At 42.6% G+C, this 21,166-nt stretch overlaps 2 protein-coding genes across 2 annotated transcripts in view; one reads left to right on the top strand and one right to left on the bottom strand.

The window, feature by feature from the left end:
- Positions 1 to 531: 531 nt before the first annotated feature.
- Positions 532 to 18,871, bottom strand: BLZF1 (basic leucine zipper nuclear factor 1). Its single transcript, XM_005861224.2, has 7 exons — positions 18,520 to 18,871; positions 17,384 to 17,457; positions 12,619 to 13,058; positions 10,656 to 10,855; positions 8,348 to 8,476; positions 5,208 to 5,427; positions 532 to 1,874 (listed from the first exon to the last, which is right to left on the bottom strand). Exons 2-7 carry the CDS (start codon positions 17,412 to 17,414, stop codon positions 1,689 to 1,691), a joined length of 1,206 nt encoding a protein of 401 aa, XP_005861286.1. The 5' UTR covers positions 17,415 to 17,457; positions 18,520 to 18,871; the 3' UTR covers positions 532 to 1,688.
- Positions 18,872 to 19,028: 157 nt separating this feature from the next.
- The window catches only part of NME7 (NME/NM23 family member 7), a 111,637-nt gene continuing 109,499 nt past the window's right edge, over positions 19,029 to 21,166 (top strand). Inside the window, exon 1 of the mRNA XM_005861226.2 lies at positions 19,029 to 19,119. Coding sequence (XP_005861288.1) covers positions 19,117 to 19,119 — 3 coding nt within the window. The 5' untranslated portion in view covers positions 19,029 to 19,116. The remainder of the gene's footprint in view (positions 19,120 to 21,166) is intronic.

The following is a 21,166-nucleotide window of genomic DNA, read 5'->3' on the forward strand; positions in this document are numbered from 1 at the left end:
TTTATTTTATATATTTAAATGCCATTTAACAAAGAAAAATCAACCAAAAAATGAGTTCGCGTGTCACCTCTGACACGCGTGTCATAGGTTCGCCATCACTGTTATAGGCCATTAGTATATTTTTCGGGAGATATTTATATTCATGTCCTTTCCCATTTTTTAAATTGGGTTGCTTTTGGGTTGTTGAGTTGTAATTCTTTACTTATTCTGGTACTGGACCCTTATTAGATATGTGATTTGCAAATATTTTCACCCATTCTGTGGGTTGCCTTTTTATTCTGTTGATAGTGTCCTTTGATATACAAAAGTTTTTAATTTTGATGAAGTTCAATTTATCTTTTTGTTTTTGTTGCCTGTGCTTCTGGTATCGTAACTAAGAAATCACTGCCAAATCCAACATCATGAAGCCTTTCCTCTAAGTTTTATACTAAAACTAAAGGAAAGGCTGAAGAATCAGTTGTAAATAGTATAAGCTAGATGAAGACTTGAAATGAAATACATCATTCTGAGGGGAAAAAAGACAACATTGCATAAAGAAGATAGAGAAATTTATTGCCACATGAAATTATAAATATAACTCAGATGAATCAGACCAAAAAAATCACTAGATTGACATTAAAATACAATGTACTTTGACCAGATTTGTTTCTTGAAGGCTTCTCTATTGACAGGCACTTCTGTAACTAATTAGTATAATTTGGTATAAACATTTTATGGATAGTTTTAAAGGCCTATAAAAGGATGTTTGTGATTATCCATCATAAACAATAATGGATCTTACATAATGTAAATTTAATTGATGGGTTACATGTTTGAGTTTGTACTGTATCCTAGAAAGATCCTTTCTCCACCTTATTTTATAAATATCAAATTGGATATTTCGTTGCTTTGCCAAATTGAGCAAATAGTTAGAACCTGTTTCTTCTATATATATCAAGTGGCATCCACTCAAAATATGGAATCCTCTGCACAAAAACAGCAGAACACATTTTGCCGAAGCTCTTGTTAATGTGGCTGTCAGTTCCTAATTCTCCTCATATACAGCATTTATTTTTAAAAGATTTATCCCTTCACCTACTGTATTTCCTAAGCCTCCTTTGTAGCCCCTCACACCCCAAATTCACCGAAAAGGAAAAACACTTCCTCCCTCATCCCCTCTGCTGATTATTACTTTAGAGTAGGGGTCAGTAATGGGACGAATGGGAAATATTTTAGGCTTTGCAGCCTGTTTCCTCTGCGGAGCTCTGCTGTGGTACAAGAGCCCACTGCAGACAGCAGTACATGATGGGTGTGGCTGCCTAAGGCCCATGGCTCTAGTTTGCCAATCATTGATTTTGATTACCAAATTAAATCTGTGCATATAAAATATATAGCAAGATAAACAATAATTTGGGGCCTAAAAGAAGGTATATAATTTTTCCCTTTTAAAGCCCATTAGGAAAAGCATCGTGTAATACTTGGGAAGCATTCCCCACTTTATATATATTTGCACTGCTTCATTCTTTCCTTACCCTGAGACATTTATTAAGAAAGGGTAACCTGGAGTCTAGTACATAAAACATTTTGGGGATATACATTATTTAAGTAGAAAGTGAGATTACTTCTAGCATTATAGGAACCCCAGCTCCCCACTAAGAATGGCTCCTGGGTAGCAGGCACATGCCTGCAGCGTACCCCAATGTTACATGTTAAAGGGCAATAAGTTCTCCCTGGCAGTTGTTGCAGCAATTGAAGGTGATATTTTCGTATCTAGTATAGGGATGAAATCGCCCAATATTTTTCTTTGTAGCAAGTAAGGTGGTTGGTGAAGACTCAGAAAATGGATTATCAGATGAGCTTTCTGAACTGGTAGCTGGGTCCAAAATGTGTAGCACCTGAGGAAAATAAGAAGTGATGTCAGAAGTATGCAGCAGGGACTGTAAACCCCTTGGTTTTATTGAGGTATAACTCCCTATGTAGCTCCATTTCATTAATATGTAACTATCATAAAAATAACATCTGAATAAGGAATTTGATGAGAGAACTTATTCCGTTTCTCAAAAAGCTCTAAATTTAACAATGATGTCTAGTTATTACACTACCTAGTTTACATATTTTTTAAAAATGAAGAAATTGATGTTCTCGTATGGATACTGATGAAAAAATAGAAGAAAATAAGATTGTATCAATTCTACCTTAAGTTATGTCCATTTTCATCCTAAACCAAAATGTACCCACTATCTTCTTCCTTTAGTCTTTCATGCAACTGCTTGGAATCAGGAGTCTACCCTGATTCTTCTATTGAAATCCTACTTCACAGTTTCTGATCACTGACTTATAAAAATCAATGGCTTTTCATTTTTCTTTTACTAATTTATATGCAACATTTCATGCTCACCAGCATGTTCTTGCTTTTTGGGTTTCATGGACACCATGCTCCCTAATTGTTCTGCTCTGACTTTCCCTATTCTATTGTTATACTGAGACCCACAGCAGGAGGAACTCTTGAGTTGAAAAACTTCTCCAATAAGGGATAACATGCTAACGCTGGCTATAGTCCTGTTTCTCGTGTTCATCTTCTCTCGCCTGTCATCGTGTGATGAGGACGGGTTATGGTGGGAAAGAGGGAGGCAGTGCAATTGGAAAGGAAGTGAGAACAGCACTGGTTCCATGAGCCAAGGGAAGAGAGTGCTACAAGCAAGAAGGAGCCGTCAGTCCTAGCAAACACTGCTGGCAGCAGCCGCAGAACCAGGGACACAACTTCCCAACGAAGAGAATGGAGAAGGAGAACAGAAAGGTAAAGATGACGGGTTTAGTTTTAGCCACCGATTCATTTAGTAAATAGAGTACCTACTTTGTGCAAAGGATTACACCAGACCTTGAGGACACATCAGACACAGCCCCCGCCCTTCAAAAGCTTGTAGTTTGGGAGATGGAGAATCAAACAGTTGCAGTTTTACATGTTAAAGAGCTATATGTACAAAATGTAATGGAAGCCTGGAGGAGGAAACATCTAGGTTTTCCAGTGAGATTCGGGGAGGGCTGATTCTTCAGATAGAGAGGTGCAGGAAGGATGCTTGAGGCAGAAGGAATAGTATGTATAGGCGGGTGAGACACAATGGCATATCTGTGGAATAACAAGTGTTTAAATACTGGCATGTGAATTGTATGTACGCGCGTGTGTGTGTGTGGGGGGGGGTACACCTGGGAAATGATCCTTGAAAGGAAAAATGGAGTAAAGATTATGAAAATCCTTCTATACAGTATAAAGAATTCAAACTCAATAAGGGAGGCTGGGAGCTGTTTGAACAGGACATTTGAACACTAACATTGGGGGGTGGGGGTGGCATTTTTGAAATAACTCTCTGGCAGGTGAAAAGCAAGGCATGGATATTAGTGAGGAGGCTCTTGCAATAGTAGAGGGTGGAGGTCAGTGGTTGAACTTGGGATAGAGCACAAACTTGAAAGAACTGATAGGACGTGTAAAATCAACAGGATCCGGGGGATGAAGGAAATAATAAAAATGATAGCTAGCACGATTGAGAAATTACACCACACTGGAGCCTGCTCTGGGATCTATATGCATTCTTTATGGACTCCTCAGAACATCCCTATATAGTAGGTGTAGTTATTAAGACAGGGAGTACTGGTGAGGAAGGGGCTGGCTTTCCTTCTCCTTCCTCTTGGTCTGTTATGTGAGGAAACGCTCAAGAGTGGGCACAGAGAAAGGATGCTCCGTTCCTCAGATCCCAGGAAGAATGGTCACGGAAACAGCAGAGTTATTTCAGAAACCATGGAAGTTTAAAAGCATGGGGGACAGATTCCTATGGAACATCAACATGTAGAGGAGGAGACAAGATTATGACAAGGAATTCAGTGAGGTAGCATGGAGCCGGGAAAGAGTAATGTCACAGAAGTGACATGTAGTACATAGGACAATAGAGCCATTAAACACTCATGACCTTCGTAAGGACTTGGAGGACAGTGGAGCTAGGAGTCTACTAGGATAAGTGATGGCGGGAACTGAGGGTGGACGGGACGTGAGAAACAAGTCAGCTTGTCCAAGGTTCTTGACTGTGAAGGGAAGGTGGTAAGGCCGTCTGCAGAGAACTGAGGGTAGAGGGAGGATGTTTCATTTAGATGCGAGGCACTTGGGCACGTTCTTAAGCCAAAAAAAGAAAGAGCCAACAGAGAGAAGGGATGAGTGTTGGGGGAGCCTGCTGGGGAGCTTTAGAGAGAGGGACACCTTTTCCTGTAGGAGGGACGTATGGAAAGCTGGCTGCCATGCAGACAGGTGCCTAGATATCAAGTGGGACCTTGTGGTGGTTTTCTGCCTCTGCTCCCTTTTTCTTCTGTCTGTAAGGAGCCAGTCACCTGCTGATGAGTCTGATGGGTATAGAAACAAAGAAGACAGACAGTTGAACTGACATAGGACTGGAGTCTTCAGAGCACCTGAGAGAAGGATAAGGGACAAAGGCTCTTCGGAATGGAGTCTACGTAAGCTATGGCAAGAAAAAGCCAGGAGAGTGAGCTGATGAGATGAAGAAAAACAATGAAGAGATCAAGGGGGACAAAAATGATGATGTGACAAGGAACAGGGTAATCAGAATTAAGGAAGCAGAGCTGGGAAGAAAAGTTGACCACAGGCCAGTGCAAAGTGTTGAGTGGAAGATTTTAAAAGTGGACAGTTCTGGTTAATGGCCAGGCCTAAGATGGGAGCTGGGGAGCTGGATATTGAAGTTCAATGAAGTGAACTTGGTTGTGCTCGTGGAACTGAGACCACAGTATGTGACAGGTCATCTATGGGAGCCCTACTTCACCCAGGATTATATGTTCCAGCTCTATACTCTATGATTCACATCTATATGTGAGAATTAACAAATAATTTCTTAAATCAGAAGTAATCTATTATCTACTCATGATTACTAAATGAAAAATTCTACCTGGTAGTTTTCATATCAAAATGAATTCAAGAAAAGGCTAAAAAAATAGGCCCTTTTTCAAAACAATTGCATTTTTCTCTTTAAGAATAGAATAATGATATTCAAGGAAATTAAAGTTCAGAGGAGGAAATGATTTTCTCCAAGATCACAAGCTCAGGTGCATGAGCTCATGTTTAAGTCCCATGTTCCTGAACTCCAGTGCCACGTACTTGCCATTAGAACACACCACCCTTTAGCGAGAGGTCGCTGTTAGAAGTTCCATAGATCATGCAAGGAATATTTTACCGTTTCAGCCATTTTCTCTGCTGGGGTGCTGCAGAATTCAACAGTTGGCGGAGTCTTTTTTTGACTGTTAGTTCCAACATTTCCCAGAAGATGAGCATTCACCGCTTTTGCCAACTTGTGATTGGTTAGCGCTAGTTCTGCTGTGCTGTGAGGCTGGGTGCTAGGATAGTAAGTCTGCTCTCTTCCCCATTGCAAGGAGACCAGGAGCTCCTCCAGTAAACTGCAGAGAACACGCATGAACACTGAACATTAATAACACAAAACAGAAAAATCAGGAATGCTCAATGCATGAGAAACATATTTCTGAAGTTATATATCTTTCTTTCAGAGTTCAATAAATCAGGAAGTCTGGGAAAAGATTAGATTACAAAAAGCACTTATCAATTTGCTATATTATTATCTGGAAATCTCTTAACAAGCAGTACTTTTTTGTCCTCATATTCTAGAATAGGTAAAATACACTAGTATATCATTCAGTTGTACAGAACTACTGATTTGATTTGTGCATCTATTCATATGGTATTTCCTTTCTGGTGAGTTGCATTAATTAATTTTTGAATGACATATTACCTACAATTCCTGGACATGATGTATAAATCTTTTTATACAGTCATGCTCCACTAAACGATGGGGATATCTTCTGAGAAATGCATCGTTAGACAATTTCATCGTGGTGTGAACATCACAGAGTGCACTACACACACCTAGATAGTACAGCTTACAGCACACCTGGGCTGTCTGGGACAGCCTATTGCTCCTGGGCTACAAACTCGTATAGCAGGTTACTATACACAAGTATGTCAAACTTGTGGCCGGCAGTCTACGTGCCGAGTCTGACATGCTTGCTGTACAACATGAGATTAAGCAAGGGCAAGAGAAATTGATGCAATCCAGAGACACTGGATGGATGAGGCTACTGTTGGGATAACATGGTGCACTATCTTGTTTTTTGTAAGTGGAAGAGTGCACTCTAAAATAATGACAAATAGTATAGGAAATACATAAACCAGTAACACAGGTATTTATGATCACCAGGTTTAGGGACTGTACATATTGTATGTGCTAAGCTTCCATATGGCTGGCAGTGCATTAGGTTGGTTTTCACCAGCATCACCACAAGCACGCAGCCAACCTCAGGATGACTATGTCACCAGGTGATAGGAGTTTTTAGCTCCATTATAATCTTATGGGACCACCATAGGTCCATCACTGACCAAAACATCTTTATGCAGCACATGACTGTATATGGTTGGATTTGATACATTAAAATTCTGTGAAGGATTTTTGCAACTATGTGATGAGAACTACTCGTCTGTAGTTTTCTTGCAATGTCTCTGTCTGGTTTGGTATCAAGATAATGCTGGCCTCATATAATGAGTTGGAAATTGTTCCCTACTTCTCTATTTCCTAGAAGAGTTTGTGTAAATTTGGCTTTATTTCTTCCTTACATTTTGCTAGTATTCACCAGTGAACCCCTCTAGGCCTGGACTTTCATTTACTGGAAGGTTTTTAATTACAAATACAGCTGTCTTAATAGGTTATGCTATTCAGGTTATCTGTTCTTGATACTCTTAGGTAGGTTGTGCATTTTAAGGAGTTTGTCCATTTCATTTAAGCTGTTGAACTTATTGGCATAGAGCTGTTCACAACATCCCCCTGTAATATATACACTAGTGTCCCAGTGCACAGGTTCATGCACATTGAAAGGAAATTAATTAGAAGAAATACTTGAATATCACTATTCGCATCTTGCTAATGAAAAGAAAATAGGATTCTACCAAGTCTCCCATCTACTTACTCCAGGACTTCTGTGAGGATCAAATAAGATGAGGCATGGGAAAACGCTTCACAAACATTTGATTAAACTGTAAAATGTTTGCACCTGGCTATAAAGCAAGTCCCGGTTCTGGGCTGAAGAAACTCCAAGGATGTTAGTCGCTAGGGAGAAGAAGCTGGGCATTGCTACATGACGTCATTACCCGGCGCCCACAGCCACGTTTTTTGGGCTGAGCTGGGCTGTGGGCCACATTTTGCACCATGGGATCTTGGCAGTGTTGGCTGCAATTTGGTGGGGTGTCGCTCCAGGGTGGTGGCAGGCCTGTGTCCTACTAGGGGGAAGCTGAGTGTTGGTTTGTCAGCGCCAGGTCAATGGTACCATTTATTTTTAAATGACCAGTGTGCATCTGCCCCCTGGTGATCAGTGCGTATCATAGCTGCCAGTAGGATGGACGGACACTTAGCCTTTTGTGGGGAATCAAACCCAAGATCCTTTGGTGTGCTGGCTGATGCTCCCACCACTGAGTACCACTGGCCAGGCACACTGTTATCTTTTTTTATGTTTATAGAATCTGTAGTGAAGCCTCCTCCTCCTCATTCCTGATATTGGTCATGTATATCTTTTTCCCTGATTATACTGAGGTTTCTTAATTTTATCTTTTCAAAGAAGCTGCATTTGGCTTTCTATTTCATTTATTTCTGCTCTCATCCTATTGTTTTCTTCTTTTGCTTTATTTGCTCTTTTTATTCCTTAAGGAGAAAGCTCAGATTATTGACGAGACCTTTCTTCTTTTCTCAGATAAGCATTTAAGTCACAAATTTCCCTCTAAACATTGTGTTAGTTGCCTCCCACAAAATCTGATATTTTGATATATTGCATTTTCATTCTTCCAATTTCCCCTATGGTTTCCTCTTTGGCTTGTACTGATCTGATTTCCAATAAATCAATGATGTAGAAGTACAAAGCGCTTTGGAGGGAGACCACAGATTTTTCCAGTTCTGGGGCACGTGGACATGAAAGCAAGCTCAAACACTGCAGAGTGGTCCTCAAAAAGACCTCCTTCCGAAGGACAAACAAGTACATGCTTTGGCTTTTACCAAAAGTTACACAGAAGTGCAACAAATATAATATAAAATGACTTTTAAGTTCAGAGAGTTCTATGATAAGTATAACTAATTCTCTCCAGTTAAGAATGTAAGCCGCAGATCTTCTATTCTTTTAGTCATCTTCCTTCTCCTGGGCGTCTGTTTGAAATGCTACTCACGTATATACTCAACAAGCTATAAATGCAGCAACACTGCAGAACCGCCGTGTGCTGGGAACCGCGGGAGCGCAGAAGAGTCTGGAGGTGAAAGGGCCATACCTGTGGGTGGCTTTCATCCCCTGGCGCAGCTGCTCCCGCTCGCTCAGGAGGTCCTGGAGGGCGCCCTGCGCGTCCCGGTGCTGCCGCTGCAGAACTGCCCTGGAGTTGGTTAACTCGTCTGCCATGACCCTGGAAGAGATGAAAATCTTACCTATAAATTCTCTGATGACAACACAGTGCAAAGAAGTTAATATATGACCTTGGAGACTGTCATTTTCAAAAGCTTACAAAGAATATGTAACAGATATATTCTCAGTGTTTCAATCTTCACTAAGAAGCATTTAAAATGTTTACAAGCTGAGAACTCACTGAAGGGATTCAATTAAAATATTTACAAAATGACAAAGGAAATGGACTTTCCTTATATATAGTGACTTCTGGAATGTTTTTCAATCTTACTTCAGATTGACCAAATTCTGGAAAAAATAACATTAATCAAATATTTTAAATATGTAACAGTTTAGAGGAAAACAAAAATGCATTATTTTCCTGCCATCCAATGACCTCTTTGCCCTCAGAAGAACATTAAAATAATGTAAAAAGGCTTCCGCACAGGAAAACGAAGCCTTCCCTCCTGTCCAGGGCCCCGTCCTTCTTTTACATGTAACCAGTGCAGTTCCTTACACATTTTTCCAGAAAAACATTTATGTATATTCAACATAAAACTATGGGTTAAAATAAATATATTTTTCACTTACAAAAAGGGATTATTTAATATAAACTTTTCTATACTTTGCTTTTTTCACCTAATAGTTTATCTTGGTGAGTTTTTAGTATCAGCACATATAGAGCTATCTCATCCCCCTTTTTAAAAATAAAGCTTCACGTTTTCTTCTGATTGGATGTACCAAAGTTTATTTAATCAGTTCCCTATTAATGGCACTGAAGCAAATTTTAAGTATGTTTAATCAGTGGAAAATCTTAAAACTAAAATTAAAGTCTCAAATCATAGCAACAATTAACTTCCTTAAAATAAAAAAAATTTTCACAATGATTAAATCAACTAAAATGTCACTAAAGTATACTCTCTATTGCCCTAAGAATGTTATTGTCATTTTTGATCAGGATGTTAAAAAAAGTTACATATTACAATAATCTGTTGTCTCTTAAACTGTTCAAGGAGAATTAATTAACTTTCATTCTAAGACAATAAGCAGTACATTCATTTCTCCAAATAGCATCCTATACTGTCATTTTCAAAAACTTGCAAAGAATATTTAACATAGTCAAATTAGAAAACAAAATAAGGACTTTACGAGAGTAGTCAATTACTAGAAGGTAGCACAGATATTAAGACATGAAGAAACATTTTCTTGAAAATTTATTCATCACAATTGTGGTTCTTAGAGTACAGCCTGAGAACCTCTGGGGCTTTGTGAGATATCTCCAGATGACTGGATGTGAATCAACAGTTATTACTAGGAAGCATATTGCATGTGAAACACTGGCTAAGCACGGAGAATACACAGTTGGATAACTCCCAGACCCCATTCTCCAGTAACACAACGTTGGAAGGAGGAGGGGATCTATATAAAAGCCTAAGTGACCAGCCGACCAGCTGGTAGCTATGACGTGCACTGACCACCAGGGGGCAGATGCTCAATGCAGGAGCTGCTAAGCAACAGAAACTTTGCAGAGTACCCTCTCGCACTCCAGAACCCCTTGGGGGATGTTGGACTGCCGGTTTTGCCCCGATCCCCACAGGTCAGGCTGAGGGACCCCACTGGTGCACGAATCCGTGCACCAAGCCTCTAGTAAATAGATAAAGAATCACAATTTCTTGCTGTTTGAACAACTATCAGTGTGTCCATGGGCCTGTTGGAGTGCAGCCTCATCCACTATGCATACATATGCCATCCTTCTCTATTTGTGCAAAGAGAGAAAAAGGCTGGGAAGCTCTATTATATATTAACTACTATGAGAACAAGCATGAAGGACAAAAAATACTATCTTACAGAGTGGCAATGACATGAGTTCTCCAGAAAAATAATTTAGTTTTTTTTTGTGATTTTAATATTTACTAGATGTCTGAATTGACAATTTTGTTTCAGTATTAAATATTGTAGTGGGAATGATTTCTATTATAGAGTAGCAACCTAGAATTCTGGAATGAGTGAGGATCCTTATATCTCTTCTCCCTTTAGGGACTCTGTGTTTCCATCCACAGGAGTGAGAGTCCACATCTTAAATAATATATGAGCAACCTGACTCAGAGTTTGTCACTCTACAATTGACTTTTTTGTGTTATGGGTCAAAAGGCTAATAGATCAAAACTAGAAAATGGAAAACTATTTAAAGCAGAACATACCTGCTCGCGAGGAATTTGCTTCTCCACACGTCACACTGTATTGACATTCGTTCTAACTGCTCGGCAAGCTGAGCAGTGTTCTGACCTAGGGCTTCATTTTCTAAAATAAGCTGATTTTTCTCACGGGCTAGACGTTCAAAGTGATACTGAAGATCATCACCAACAGAAGCCACCAGCAGCTTTTTTAACTCACGATTGACCTAGAAAAACACATAACAATGTAACATGCTCAGGGGCGTGTCGGTGACTACAATGTACAGAATGAACAAAAGAGAAACTGTTCTGCGTAATTTGAACCTCCATTAATTAAAGATCAAACAGTGACATTAAATATCTAAGTGTCATGATATACCCATATTAACCAAACGTACTTCTATCTTTATAGCCCAGGTGGTTATAAACCGAGCCTCTTATAACAAGAGCACAAGTTATTATCATAAAAATAACAAACTGCTCCCAGTCAACACTTAAAGAGGAAAAATTAGAAAACTAAACAGTGAGTTTTGTTTAAAAATGACAGAGAATTTTAAAAAATATATATATTTTTAATTTATTTTTAGAGAGAGAGGGAAAGGAGTAGAGAGATAGAAACATCAATCGAGAAATATCAACCATCAGCTGCCTCTTGCAGGCCCCCTACTGGGGATCCAGCCTGAACCTCTTGGTTCCTGGGTGGAGCCACAAAGGCCAGTGGACAGAGAATGTTTTATGTGTGTGTTTTTAAATCTTATCTAACATTTAAAAAATAATTTCTTTGTGCCCTACGATTTTTCCTTTTAAGAATTTAAGTAAAGGAAGAAATTCAGGATTCTCTACAAGCACATCCTTTACATTAATATTCAAAACCCAGGAGTCAAAAATATAAATGTCCAATCACAGGTATTGGTTTATGGTGCAGGCACTGAAGAACTGTGGCTATTTGTAATAGAATATTCTGTGACATAAGAAGACGTTAACAACTAAGGTGGCACTATTTGTAATAGAACGTTCTTGACATAGGAAAACATTAACATCTAAGATGGCACTATTTTCATTGTTTTTTTGTATTCAAATCGTTTACAAATACTTTTATAATTAGAAATTAGTTCTTAAAAATATATTAAAATACATTTGGGTAAGAACCACTAACCAGTGTCACAAAGACTAAGAGGGGAAAAGTGGAGGCTAAGGCAATGTTAACTGTGATGAAAAGATTAAAGAAACACAATCAAACATTATAGATTGTTTCCATTTACAGTGACGAGAACAATACGTATCCTACCATTCTCTATATTCCAAGCATTATGTATACATAGGTAAAAATACTTGGAATTCGTGGATCCTTAAAACATGATTTACTAACAAGTCAGTTTCACAGCCTGAGTTGGCCAGTCTTTGGTCTGGAAGTTTACAACTGTAACCTCCTTTTACAACTTACAGGTTTCCAAAGGCCCTCACTCTTCCCTCTTCAGTGTGGGTTAGAGCATAAGTTCCCGACATACACTAGTTCTATGCGAGGCCCTGAGAGTGTGAAATGTAAGAGGAAGCATCTAGAGCAGTGGTTCTCAACCTTCCTAATGCCGCGACCCTTTAATACAGTTCCTCATGTTGTGGTGACCCCCAACCATAAAATTATTTTCGTTGCTACTTCATAACTGTAATTGTGCTACTGTTATGAATCGTAATGTAAATATCTGATATGCAGGATGTATTTTCATTGTTACAAATTGAACATAATTAAAGCATAGTGATTAATCACAAAAACAATATGTAATTATATATGTGTTTTCCGATGGTCTTAGGCGACCCCTGTGAAGGGTCGTTCAACCCCCGAAGGGTCACGACCCACAGGTTGAGAACCGCTGATCTAGAGAGTGATGAGCTGTAGTGAGTGGCACCTGCTTTCCCAGGAGGAATGGGGTTTCTAACTCGCAGGCTCAGGGCCAGGTGTGGCCAGCACCACTGCAGCCCGGCCGGTCCTTACCTCCGTCTGCACGCGGAGCTGGTTGGAAAGGCCCTCTCGGTCCTGCAGCAGCCTCCTTTCCGAGTTCCTGAGCTTCTCCAGGGTGCTCTTCACCTCTGCGAGCTCCTTCCTGGGCTCTGCAGCCCCCTCGGACTGACCAGAGAGCTCCCCTTTCTGACGTCCGAGAGGCTTAACCTTGGCATTTTTGTTGGGGACAACGTGGGTTATAGCAGCTTTGGGAACCAATATCCTTATAGCTTCGACTTCCACCGCTTTCTCAGTGAGGATCTTGCCCAGCTGCAGGACTCCGGGGCTCTCTGAGGCGACTGCTTTCCTTCGTGGACTCGGAAGGGCGTGGGGCTTTACAGGTTGGACTCCAGAGGTGACTTCAACAGACTTAGGTGGCTCCTCCGTTTCCATTCCATCTCCTGCTCCTCGGATTGGGGTTGAAGTCAGGGTGACTGAAAAAGGGAGCACAAAACATAAACTACTTACTGAAAAGAAGTACCAGGAAAATGCCAAGACACGTCAGAATTACTGGCATTTACAGAATGGAAATACTCAGACTGAAAGTAATTTTCAAAACAATCGTGTGTCAAAGAAAGATGAACTATGCCCTACAGGTTCAAGTTTCCCTTATGTAAATGGCTTCTCTCTCTCGGTAGGAAATGCAGATTTGGAATCAGGGTGTTTGGTTCTGACGTTTACTTCCTAGTATGACCCTAGGAAAATCACTTAGCCCTCCATGAACCTCAGTGTCCTAACCTGCAAAATGGAGACAATGACAATTGTGCTGCAGGTTGTGGTAAACAAGAACACAGTAAGATCAAGAGCCTGGCACACCTAGACACGCAATAATGTCAGCTAACTATAAAAAATAAATGTCAGCTATCTATATGCATATTTGAAAACATCTACTTCAAAAGAGATTTATCTGTTGTCTGAACTCTTGGAAAGAATGCTTCGCACAAACTACCCAACTGGACTATCCAATGCTCTCTCCCAGGCCTCTAATCGCTGTTCCCGCTGTCTTATTCTCCTAAGTGGCTTCTTTGGCCCTCACTGTGGCTCTTGGTTACCCCTAAGAAGTCAGCTTCAATCCACGCTTCACATTCAATCTTCCCGATTGTTCCGGCCCACTCTCTGAAGAACACCCATGGCACTTACTGTCTCAAACATTCAGTTTGAAACTCAATCATGAACCAACATTATCATTTTAAGGGTTTTGTACAGGCTATTTTCTCTTTCCCAGTAAGTCTGATAAGCACAGTAAGAGCAGACATTATGCCCCATACAAGTGGAAGGAACATGGTGCAATAGATATGATAGGACTTCGGGGATCAGCCAGATCTGGTTTGAATTCCTTTCCACTGTTACTGTCTGGACAAAATCCTATAATGATCTCAGCTTCAGTTTTAACTTCCATGGAATTAATTTAATAATATTTACATCTAGGTAGTATTAAATCTGAATTTTAAATGAGAAAATATTAAGTAACAGGTAACCAACACTTACAAAAGACTTACCATGTGCCAAATACCATTCTAAATACTTTACATAGAACTCTTGTAATCCTTACATAACCCTGTGAGTAGTACGATTAGCTCTATTTTATACATGAGGAACATGAGGCACAAGGCGGTCCAGTAACTTGCCCTAAGTCACACCACACAGCTAGTAAGTGAAGAGGCAGAAGTGAATTCTAAGTAGTCTGTTCACAAAGACTGGGGCCTTCCCCATTGCATATACTGCCTCTTCCAGTGTCTCGAAGTTCAAGTTCAGGTATAAAGTAAATGGCAGGCATTCAATAAATAGTAGCACCCATCCCTTTCCTCCATAACGCTTAGTGCACTACTGGACACGTTTACCAAACTAATTTGATCAACGGAAATAAATTAGTTTCCCTCATGTAAGCGAGAAGGCAGCTCTGCTCACCAGTACGCTGCCACTGCTCCAGTCAGTAACAGATTTGTTTCTTCTGCCCGGGGTCTTACCGCCAGTGGAGCAGTAAGAAAAGTGTCAGAGTCACCTTTCTCCAAGAGAGGGCTCCCTCACTGACTCAGGCAGAAGGTGGTTTAGGGCTGAGGAAGACGGAGGGTGTGCTAGAACAGGAAGTGCTGCAGACCTTGAGGAGGTAACTCAGGTGACACCTAACCTACACGGAGCTCCTGAACTCGTGCGTAGCATCCCTTTGAGCTACACCTTAGATTTCCTGCCATTTGACAAGTCCAGCACACATTGGAGAAATGGAAGGCAAAGCCCACAAATGTAATAATTAACCTTTATTCAACTTACTATGTGTGAAGGGCTTCTCCACGTCCTTCAGATGCGTGACATTTAATTTTTACACCTGTCTCATGAGGTAAGCACAACATACACATTTTGTAGACAGAAACAGGGGCTTTGAGAAGTTGCACAGCTTGTCCAAATCATCTGTGTCAGACTGGGATTTGAATCCAAATCTGACTCCAGAGTCAGCTATTAACTGGCCCAGGAGGCCATCCACAAACCACAACTACTGCCTCATCAACCCAAAGTTAGTCTCTGCTAATGACGCTACCTGGCAGACCACAGGAGCCCACAGAATTTATGACAGTTATAGTGAGCTTTCAAAATCACGCAGAGCCAATCTGCATCAAACCCTGAATGGCCTTCCGTTTCTCTCAGAACAAACCAAGATCCTTAGCATGGCCTGCCCAGCTCTCCGAGACCTGGCCCTGCCTGTCTGCTGGGCTCCACTTCTGCCATTCACCCCCAGACTCTGGATTCCAGCCTGACTTGCTTTTTGGAGGGGTCTCAATAGCAGCAAAAGTCTGCCTTCCTCTCCAGACATTTCTCTGCTTGGAATATTCTTCCTAACACCCTCCCCCCTGCAGCTAGTTCCTACCCACCCTTCAAATCTCAGTTCAACCCTTCTTCCTAAGGATCTCTAATGCAAATCTAATTATCACTGAGACATTAGTGGCATTTAAGATGTAATGTAGAATCATGAATTAACCACAGATTATTTTTTTAAAGAAACTAGCCTGGCTAGCGTGGCTCAGTGGTTGAGCACCGACCTATGAACCAGGAGTTCACGGTTCGATTCTGGTCGGGGCACGTGCCTAGGTTGCGGGCTTGAACCCCAGTGGAGGGTGTGCAGGAGGCAGCCAGTCAATGATCCTCTCTCATCACTGATGTTTCTACCTCTCCCTTCCTCTCTGAAATCAATAATATATATATTTTTTTAAAAATAAGAAACTAGAGCTTTACATTCAGGCCCGCTGAAGCTTAACAGAAATCTCCTTTCACACAAAATATGTTCAAGTTCCAATCAAATTCAATCAACTTGGTTCAACCACAGTTTACTCTTAGCTGCATTTAAACTGTCCTACTTACTCAAGGGATTAGGAGAGCCAAATTGTACCGTGTGCCATGTGGCAGCTCCCTCTCTGTAATGGTGACGATGCCAGCCCACAGGCACGCACCAGCAGGCACATGGGTCAGGGCTTCACCTTTCCTCACCTGGAAGCTCACCTTTCATAGTTCTGTTTTTCTCATGACACACATAGAAACCTTTATTACACATGCACTGGGCACAAGCCAGGACACATTCATGAGCAATTACCTTCTCCCAAGTGGGAGGACCATGATGTGTGGTACCAGCTCCGTAGTTATGAGCAATGCTTACATAAGGCAAAACATCACCCCTATCCTTCTCCACTCTTTGGAGGGAACTAACCAAATAATTCAGTTGTGCAGCAACAGTATTTCCATCTGTGATCAGTTATCAAAGATTAAAACATATCTGAGGTTTCTGGCTCATTCTTATTGTCTTCCCCAAGGATGCTGAAAGGCAGGGAAAGAACAAATGATAGGGGTTGGCAAACTGTTCCTGTAAAGGGCCAGATAATAAATATTTTAAGCTGTTTGGACCATGAGACAAAGTTGAGCATATTATGTAGGTACTTATAAAAGAAGGGAAAAAACCCCCCAAAATTTTATACATGAAATTCAAACTAATCATTGAATAATTTTTTTAATATAGGTCTAATAATGAGAAGAACAGAATTCTTTTTTATTTGGGATAACACTTGGCTTAAGTGGGATTCAGTTAGTGCTCCCTATTATCAAACTGATTGCAAATGTTCTCAGGAGTCTCAAGGGCCCTAATTTTCAACCCTGCCCTAGAATACCGAGGCAAAAAGAATATGACTTCGTAGTTTGTTATTAAACATTTCTCCTTTTCTCATAAAAGTGCAAATCTATGAAGACAGACACCTTAAGTCAGCATGATGGTGCGATAGAACACCAGCCGCTGAGTCAAAATAACTCCATTCCCTCCTGCCACAGACTGTGTGACCTGGGGCAAATCCCTGACCTTGCCCCTCCTCCCCCCTCAGTGCTTTCAGAGTAACGCAAACACCAGCGTGTCTTCAAATCACTGCTTTCCCTGCGGACGAGAGTGCTGGGAGCTCGTCAGGCTGGGCTGCCTCCTAGCCTTTGTCTCCTCAGCTTCCGGAGATGTGCTTGGCACAGAAAAGGTGAACTGGTGCTTCCTGAAGTTCACTGATGTTAACACACACCCTAGAGGATTTCACGCTAACAGCCAGTAACTAGCTCATCCTAAAACTGCTTAATTTTTGTCCCCTCGCCACTAAATCATTAGTGAAAGACTCAGCTACAGTCCGAGACACAGATGATCCCCAGGCCTATATGAGATCTACTCCGCTGGCTCAAACATGCCTTTGCCCTATCATCATAAACGTCATGTTTTAAAAACAATTATCATCGAAAGAAGACTTACCTTTAGTTTGTAAACTCTCAAGAGTAGTCATTTTTAATCAATGAAAATGCACCCCAAGACTTCTACTGAATAACCTAAAAATGTATAAAATGAAAGAATTAAAACAATACTGTATAAACACATTTACTAAGTAATACCCTGAAACTTAATTATATTCTACTTACTTCTGTAAGTAGCATTTAGAAAGGGAGTATCCCTCACACCCCCTTTTTAACAGGTGGTATTGTTAAAGCTACCAAATCTCTCTCTCTTTCTCTCTCTCTCTCTCTCTCTCTCTCTCTCACACACACACACACACACACACACACACACAAAATCAGGGGTGGTATTTCTGTCACTGTCCTCACCAGGATACTCTAAATTACTGGATGTGTGTCCTGAATTTTAGTTCAGAAATAGCACATAAGCTATTACAGAGGCTCTTGCATCATTGACATAACAACTGGAAATTTAAAGTAATTAGTGCCAGCACACATTGGCACTAATGTGTTCACTTTGTATATCAGAGCTTCTATTTAGATGTTTAACAAACAACACAAATATTCATGATGGCTCACTTTGCACTTCCTCAGAAATAAAATTAAAGTGGCATAGCATGGACTCTCAGAAATGTGTGCGTGGCCGCAAAGTATCGAAGAAGAGTCACTGCAGAACACCAGAGGGAGGCGGTAGGAACGCGATGTTAATAATCGATGGTGAACTGCTCAGGAGGGCGGCTGGTTTCCCACAGCAGCCATCACCCCGAGGACTCGGCACCGGGGCTCCGGGACTCGCTTCCCCGGCAAACACCACCTCCTTCTACTGCCCCGAAAACGGGTCTCAAAGTGCCTTCGAGGGCGCAAGCGGCTTGCCAACCGCGCTGGGAAGATGCTGCGAGAGGGACAAGCACCGCAAGCGCCTGCGGGCAAATCCGCGTGAAGGGACGGCGGCAGGGGGGGGGTGTGTGGTGGAAGGAGTGGGTAACAGGCGACCCGTAAGGAGGCCACACGCCTGTCAACCTCTGCCGTCCCGGGTGGTCGTACCCGAAGTTCCAACCCGGTCCAGCCTTAGACCCGAAGGCGTGGACACCAAACTCCAGCCCAGACTCCGTCACTGTCAACGTCCCCCTGGCCCCACCGGCCCGTGCTTGGACGTACCTCTGATACTCTCACTCCTCCCCAGCGGGCTCTCCGGTCCGGGGGCTCGGCGCGAAGTCCTGGGGTAACTTCTCCGCAGTCAGGCCCCTTCCATTCCCAGCCGCCCGCCGGCCTTCGCGACAGCGACTTCCCGCTCCCTCCTGTCACTTCCGATCGATTACTCAGGGTTTCGTTTCCGGAATACGTTTCCAAACAAACAGGTAAACATACCTGTCGTGCGTTTAAACTCAACTAACGCAGACCAGACGATGTAGGCTTCAGTGAATGAAAACTGGACAGATGCTTATTTTAAAATAAACTAGAGACTATTTGGACCCTAGCCGGATACTGGCTTGAACTTCCGGGTCACCTGTCAACGAAACGGAAGTGATGACGCTGAAAGACCCAGGCCACGGTGTCCTGGGCTGCGAACGTCGACTGGGTGGGCGGAGCTTTGGTTACTCCCAGCCAATAGGGAGGAGGGAGAGGGGCCGCGGCCGCTACGCGGCGTCCTGCAGGGGGCGGGGCTCCGTTGCCTGGGTAACTGGGCGTCGGTGTCGGAGCTGGTGTCTTCCTGTGGCAGTGCTACCGATTTCTTTGTGCTGAGCTCCTGAGACTATGGTGAGTGCCAGCCGAGGCCGGAGAACGGCTCCGGGGTCCTGGTGTCTCAGGGTCCCCGGTCCTGGGGCGGGTGCGCACTCGGGGCGTCCCTGGCCCTTGCACCTTCGCCCCGTCGTCTCTTTGGGGCTGCTGAGCCCCTAGACTAGTAATGCGACAGGAAGTGTAGGGTAAGACACTGACCCTGACAGCCTGAGGTGAAGCATCATTCTGGACAAACGCTTTAAATGTTTGCATGTTCCTCGTTGCATTCTTCAAGCTCTCGGCTCCACCTCAGCGCGCTCCATCTGAGGATGCGGTGGTGTGCACGTGGCTGCTCCCGTCTCCCCATCTGAGTCTTTGCCCCCCGAGAGGCAGAGCAAGCTCTTTCCGCCTGTCCGCAGGGGGTCCCAGGGCCACCTCGCAATGGCCCGCGGATTCCTGCTGGCTCCGCGCTTTTCCACGCGGGAGACGCGCTCGCTGGAGCCTCGCCCCCAGGAATTCTGAGTTAATAGGACCAGGGCTCGGGGTTTGCCTTTTTAAAAGCCTGCAGGTGATTTTAATCCAGTCATCTGTTTGAGAGCGCCGGGGTTCTACTTAACTCACGTAATTTCAAACCTTTTAAACATCTGTGGATAACGGACTGCAGGTGACAGCCTAACAGCCAATTTCTTCACCCTCGTGCCCCACCCTACACATTGATCTGTATTTCTGTCCACGATGCAGCCTGGTGTTTCCAGTTTAGAGAAATGTGCTGAAGGATAACACATCCATCTTTCCCTTAGATCTCATTCCCTCCTATTCATGACAAGACTTTTTGCTTTTCTATTTTTTTCCTGTGATTTTAGCCTTTTCCTCTCCACTTCCTTCTCCTCGGTATTAGAATCATGCATCTTAAGAAAATGAAATAAAACAAAAACACACCCTCCATTCTGTGCTTCTCCGCAGTTCTTCCGCTTATCTATCAGCAAACTGCGTGAAAGCCTCGTGTCTTTGCTTCCACTCCTGCCTCTTCACTTCCAGCCTCCGTATTCTGCTTTCTTACTTCCTGTCTAAAGGCTTAGTGACGCTTCTCTGGCTTAAGTTTCTAATGGCCTTGTTAGTGCTAAATCTGGCAATGACTCCTCAAAGTTTACTTCGGCTGCTGTGACCGAAACTCATGGTCATCCATTCCCTCTTTTTTTTTCCCCCACTGGCTTCGCCTGCTTTTTTGATGCCATTCTCTGGGACTCGCTCCTTAATTAATTCACTCCTCAGTCTATGCATTTTCCGTGGGTGACTTCATGCACACACATGAGTTCTCCTAGTGCAACGGTTCTCAACCTGTGGGTCGAGACCCCTTTGGCAGTCGAATGACCCTTTCACAGGGGTCACCTAAGACCATCCAGCATATCAGATATTTACATGACGATTCATAACAGTAGCAACATTACAGTTATGAAGTAGCAACAAAAATAATTTTATGGTTGGGTCACAACATGAGGAGCTGTATTTAAAGGGCCAGAAGGTTGAGAACCACTGTCTGAGTGCCTGAGCTTCCATTCCCCAGTTTCGGTTCCATCTCAGACCTGCTGGGGCCTAACCTAGGTGTTTCCTGACCGTCTCGACCTGGTTATCACAAAGGCCCCTCAGCCTCATTATGACCAAAACTGAACTTGGTCTCTTTTCTCCTGGTTTCTCGTATTTCCCCAAGATAATGAATGGTATCTACCACCATATTGTCACCTATACCAGGAACCAGGGCTAGCCTGCATTCCTTCCTCTCCCATGTCTCCCTGACCCAGCTGGTCAGCAATTCCTGTTTAGTTTAAGACAGCATTTCCTGCTGGGACTCTTGTAGCAGTGTCTTTAACCATCTGGTCTGACAATTCCCCAATGCATTATTTTCTCTGGCATGAGAAGGAATTTTCTAGAACCCAAATCTGTTGATGTTACCCACCTCTTTACAACTCTAGACTCCCCATTCCCTAGGGCAGTGGTCGGCAAACTGTGGCTCGCGAGCCACATGCAGCTCTTTGGCCCCTTGAGTGTGGCTCTTCCACAAAATACCACGTGCGGGCGAGCACGATTG

This window comes from Myotis brandtii, unplaced genomic scaffold, assembly GCF_000412655.1.
Source record: "Myotis brandtii unplaced genomic scaffold, ASM41265v1 scaffold1460, whole genome shotgun sequence".
NCBI lineage: Eukaryota > Metazoa > Chordata > Mammalia > Chiroptera > Vespertilionidae > Myotis > Myotis brandtii.

Excerpts from the sequence above, each read along its gene's own strand:
- BLZF1 (XM_005861224.2), bottom strand. The coding sequence starts at position 17,414 with ATGACTACTCTTGAGAGTTTACAAACTAAAG. Across the intron at positions 8,477-10,655 it reads AGCAAATTCCTCGCGAGCAG|GGTCATGGCAGACGAGTTAA; the intron begins GTATGTTCTGCT and ends CATCTCTTCCAG. Across the intron at positions 1,875-5,207 it reads CAGAGAAAATGGCTGAAACG|GTGCTACACATTTTGGACCC; the intron begins GTAAAATATTCC and ends TATTTTCCTCAG.